At 32.7% G+C, this 5,000-nt stretch overlaps 2 protein-coding genes across 3 annotated transcripts in view; one reads left to right on the top strand and one right to left on the bottom strand.

Annotated features, from left to right (window-relative positions):
- The window catches only part of LOC125865476 (uncharacterized), a 2,826-nt gene extending 1,069 nt beyond the window's left edge, over nt 1-1,757 (top strand). The window contains exons 2-4 of one of the 2 annotated variants that reach the window (XM_049545676.1): nt 1-143; nt 351-405; nt 1,693-1,757. The exon at nt 1-143 is cut by the window's left edge and continues 87 nt beyond it. In XM_049545676.1, the coding sequence (XP_049401633.1) occupies nt 1-143; nt 351-405; nt 1,693-1,742 (248 nt within the window). In that variant the 3' untranslated portion in view covers nt 1,743-1,757. Of the gene's footprint in view, nt 144-350; nt 872-1,692 lie in introns of those variants that run through there. The other variant, XM_049545675.1, reaches the window with a different exon arrangement.
- A 141-nt stretch (nt 1,758-1,898) lies between these two features.
- Nucleotides 1,899-4,336, bottom strand: LOC125865474 (probable mediator of RNA polymerase II transcription subunit 26b). The gene is made up of 9 exons (XM_049545673.1): nt 3,860-4,336; nt 3,521-3,589; nt 3,354-3,436; nt 2,934-2,986; nt 2,727-2,848; nt 2,595-2,622; nt 2,295-2,509; nt 2,123-2,213; nt 1,899-2,031 (listed from the first exon to the last, which is right to left on the bottom strand). The coding sequence occupies exons 1-9, from the start codon at nt 4,334-4,336 to the stop codon at nt 1,928-1,930; spliced, it is 1,242 nt and encodes a 413-aa protein (XP_049401630.1). The 3' UTR covers nt 1,899-1,927.
- Nucleotides 4,337-5,000: the final 664 nt, after the last annotated feature.

Raw genomic sequence — 5,000 nt, 5'->3', positions numbered from 1 at the left:
AATATGTTGGAAGACAAATGCAAGCTTCAAAAAAAGGAGGCTCAATTATTAATATTTCATCACTTTCTGGTTTAAATAGAGCTTTATTGCCGGGTTGTATTGCTTATAGTTCCTCCAAGGCTGGTATGGATACTATGACAAAGGTTATAAACTAACCCTAAATGAAAATTTAAATTTTGTTTGGTACCAAGAAAAACAATTTTTGATCATTTTTAGTGTTCGGTTGTTAGAAAATATTTTTTTCACTAAAAAGGGGAAAATGGCTTTTCTCACTTTATGTTTAGAAAATGAATAATGACGTTTGTCGTATCAAACACCTATCATACTAACTTTGTTTATGAAATTTGCAGATAATGGCATTAGAATTGGGAGAACACAATATTAGAGTGAATACAATAGCTCCAGGTCTTTTCAAATCAGAGATTACTGAGAATTTAATGAAAAAAGATTGGCTAAAAAATGTAGCAAAAAGAAGCATTCCACTTAAAACTTTTGGTACAACTGATCCAGCATTGACTTCACTAGTGAGATATTTGGTCCATGATTCTTCAAATTATGTATCTGGCAATATATTTATTGTTGATGCTGGTTACTCACTACCTGGCTTTCCTATCTTTTCTTCTCTCTAAGTTATGCCACTTGATGATCACTACAGCCAGACATCTTTATAACAGTGTCATCTTATGTAACGTTATGCATGTCACTATAATAGTCGAATTTTCTCTTAAAGTCCATAAGATATTTGGGCAAATGGCGTAGTTATACAAAGATTTTTCTATGTATTATATTAATGAATTATTTTGTTGTTGTTGTTATTGTTGTTGTAATAAGAAATGTTTCCTAGCTAGATATTATGAAATGTTTCCTAGTATTACCTTTTCTTGAAATATGATGGCAAATATTTGAATATGAATGGTCCCTAGCTAGCTATTATTGTCATTTAATGTGAAGGAACATGCATGGGAGGATTAGGGTACTGCAAAAGGTAGTTTAATTTTCTTCGAAATCTTTTATTTTATTTTGTATATTATAGATATATATATGTTGAATCTCCTTGCACGTTTATATGTGTATATATATGTTGAATTTTCGTGGCTTCTTCATATATTAACTTCTTTATATTTTAAATTCATGTAGTGAAAATTTTGATTACACTACTAGTTAAAAGGTGCAAATAACATATATTATGTGTTGAGGATAAATGACATTTGAGATTATTTGATTATTTCTTGCGTTGATTTACAAATGCACCAATTTGTATAATAGGTGTGAACTATGATAATTGAATGTCTGAAACCACCATAGAGATCATGATCAAATAGGTGCATTAAAAATATACTATTCTACCATCATACGTTGTACTCCTACATCCTTAACAAGAAATCTCCCAGCATATATAAAATTGCTTTTAAGAGGGAGCATTTTTCTTCACTAAGTGGGACTTTAAGATGTGAATCTAGGATGATGAATTATGAGCCATGAATTATTAAAAGCATATAAAGTTTCTTTTAATAAAAAACCATTTACATTTACATAAAGGATGGCATGAATTATGAGCCAGACAAGTAGCTTGATTAACAATTAGCTGCACAAGTCCAACTTTTGTATTTTTTTCATATTTGTATCATTTGTAAACAATATGATCCAGCCACATGTAAATGCACTTATTCTGATGTGCAAATTGCAATTCAGGGCATTTCTATGAAAGAAAAAAAGGGCAGGCTAATGTTCAAAAAAGTTGAAAACCGGGGCACAATTCAGGTCCTTCCAACAGGAAAATGTATAATTTGGACAACATTTCAAAACGCGCACCTCTCCAAACTAGACGAGATCCATTATATCTTGAGTTATTAGTTAATACCATTGACGCAAGTCTTCACTGACGATGCTCCTCCACAAGATTGACTAACAGAGGCGAAGAAATGAGTCATTGACGCCTATTTACCAAAGGCCTATTATGAGGCTTTCTAATGCCACGGCCTTGCTTGGGTATGTCCTTCAACTTCATTACTTGAATCCTCTGCCTCTTCGCTGAAGAACAATTAATAAGGAAATATCATCACATGTTTTGTAGTGCACGATGCGTTATTTAAGTCTACGCGCTATAAGAAACCAAACTAACCATTTTCAACTTCTTGGTAACACTCATGGAGCTTTCGCTTTGTGGCCTCAAGTTTCAAATGTTCTGCATCCTCATCGGGGCATTTCAGTTTCTGATACAATGAAATGATGAACTGTTAGTTAGAAATCGAAGCTTTACATGAACTAGAAATTCACACCCTTCGAATACTCACGTTTTGTTGAGTAGGCACATGCCTTGTTTGAATTTTCCTTTGGTCAGATTTCTCCTTGAGTTTCATTTCATGATCATTGTTGAGCATCTGTTCGAGTGTTGGCTTATTTGGTCTTCCACGTCCTGAGTTGCCTCCGGGAGGCATATTTGGTTTGACAAGTACTGAAGTTTGTTTCTTTTCTTGCTCGTCCTTTTGGCCCACGCTGATTATAACATCTGAAAGAAAATCCACGATTAGATGAAGAATCGAATAGAAAAGACTAGATTTGAAATTATTATAAGGACAAAAGTTTCTACTCACTTCCATCATCATCCATGCCATCACAGATCTACATTTAATATAATATATAGGGAATGATGAAAACGAGTCAGTTTCAATCATGAAGATAAAGATAAATGATTTTGTCGAAGAAAGGTAAGACGTTAGGCATACTTGTGACAACTCGATTGCAGTGGTCTGAGTAAAAAGGAAAGGTATGTCCTCCAAGGGCGGAGCAGGAAGTCCTCTGTCTTCTTCATCAACAACGAATGCTTTCGTGGACTCAGATTTCCTTTCTGTACCAATAATTTCACAACTCACCACATTAGACTTCAATAATGACCTTAAACATAGAATACAGAACACTAAATTTTGGAGGACCTGTTAATGTTGCTCGAGCATCCATCCACTCTTGTAACATTTCAATCCAGCCCCTGTGATGCATGAGAAATGAATAAACACAACGACACTCGTTTAACATATCCATCCAGTCTAATTTAAGTCATTGTAAGGGAATAATCAATGTTTCTACACAACGACCGTTTCTTATATAACCACAATCAAACACAAAAAGTCGCGGTTAGGTGCACAAAGTGGTGAAATTAGGTATATGCTTCAATTACTTAATACTCGTAGTACTGAAGCAGAAAACTGTACAAATAAGGTAAGGGCATCATCACACTCCCTGTAAATTAATAGAAAACGATATGAAAATCCAACAAAAGCTGCAAGTGATGACAAAATGGTGCGATAACTCAAAAAGAAATATTGTTCAGCAGCAATAAAGAAAGAGTGACATACTTGACCATCTTCCTGACCAGACATCGAATATTTTTTGAGTTGTGCCATCTGAGAGTATTAACAGGCTTCCCAATTTCTGTGTTCTGATATAAAAATATATACGTTGAGTACGAATTGCTGATAAAAGAAATTGCAAATCAAATCTATACATTGATAAAAGATCAAACCTGCAGAATCTCCACGGACAAAGCCATCATTTGAAGCCTCTTTAAGCTCTTATATATATTCGAATCAGACTGTCAAAAGAACATAACACTATCAAAATCTTACAACTAAAGACCCTCGACTCAAGTAGAAACATTTCAAAGCAGATAAAAAGGAAACTAAATGGCATCACATTTCTACATTGTTTCAAAGACTAACTACAATCATGTATCAATATAGACAAAAAAAAAATCTTACTTCATAAGGTATAAAAAAAAATAATCAAGAAAACATGTACAAAACCAACAATAGCAAAAAATAGTTCAATTGAAGTGAAGTAAAATCACTCTATTGATATGTACCTCATTTTGATTGTTATCGATGATTTTCTTGATCGATAGAGCCTCATTAACAACTCGAGACTCTTCCTCTATCTCGTCACTCAATGCCTCAACTTCAACATAGCTTTTCTTGATCGATGGAGCCTCGTTAACAACTCGAGACTCTTCTTCTATCTCATCATTCAATGCCTCAACTTCAACATTGCTTTCACTTTTCCTTTTTTCAACATCACAATCATTTAACTCTCTAACTAACTCATTTTTACACTTTCTTTTACCCTTATCACCCTCAACATCAACAACATTTTCTACCTTATCACTATCAAAAACCCCAATTGAGAAGAGTAGCTCATTAATTCCATCTCTTCTTAATTTAAATTCTTTTGGGTGATCAATGGCTGCTACTCTTAAAGCAGATTCAATTAAGTAAAAAATGTTCAAGTTTGATGACCTAAAATAGGCTCTCCATTGCCTAAGTTCCCCAGACATCTTTTTCATGATTGTGAATCAAGAACCTTTCTAACCAACAACCCCAAGCTAAAAATATTAACTATCTATAACATCCAGAGAGTAAAAATTCAATCTTTATTATACCCAAAAACTAAAAATTGAATTTTTGATAAAAACATTAACTATCTATAACACCTAAAGAGTTAAAAGTTCAATCTTTATCCAATTTTTACACTACCCAGAGACTAAAAATTGGATTTCTGATAAAAAGATTTAACTATCAATAACACCCAGAGAGTAAAAAATCAATCTTTATCCTATTTTGGCACTACCCAAAATCTAAAAATGGAATTTTTGATAACCTGATTAACTATCCATAACACCCAAAGACTAAAAATTCAATTTTATCCTATTTCGACACTACCCAGGAACTAAAAATTGGATTCTTGATTAAAAAAAAAAAAAAAGATCAACTATTTAACCCCCAAATAGTAAAAAGTCCATCTTTATCTAATTTTGATAATATCCAAAATCTAAAATTTTAATTTTTGATGGAAAAAAGTTTGACTATGTATCTCAAGTTCTCATCTAAATTTAATGTTAGTTACAAAATTAATTACAATAATCATTGACTTGATTGTTCTACTATATGTGGAAAAACTTCATAAATGTAAATTTTGGAATGTATATCTCAAGTTCTTAACTGAATTTT

Source organism: Solanum stenotomum, chromosome 5, assembly GCF_019186545.1.
Source record: "Solanum stenotomum isolate F172 chromosome 5, ASM1918654v1, whole genome shotgun sequence".
NCBI lineage: Eukaryota > Viridiplantae > Streptophyta > Magnoliopsida > Solanales > Solanaceae > Solanum > Solanum stenotomum.
This window is presented reverse-complemented; position numbering and strand designations above follow the sequence as displayed.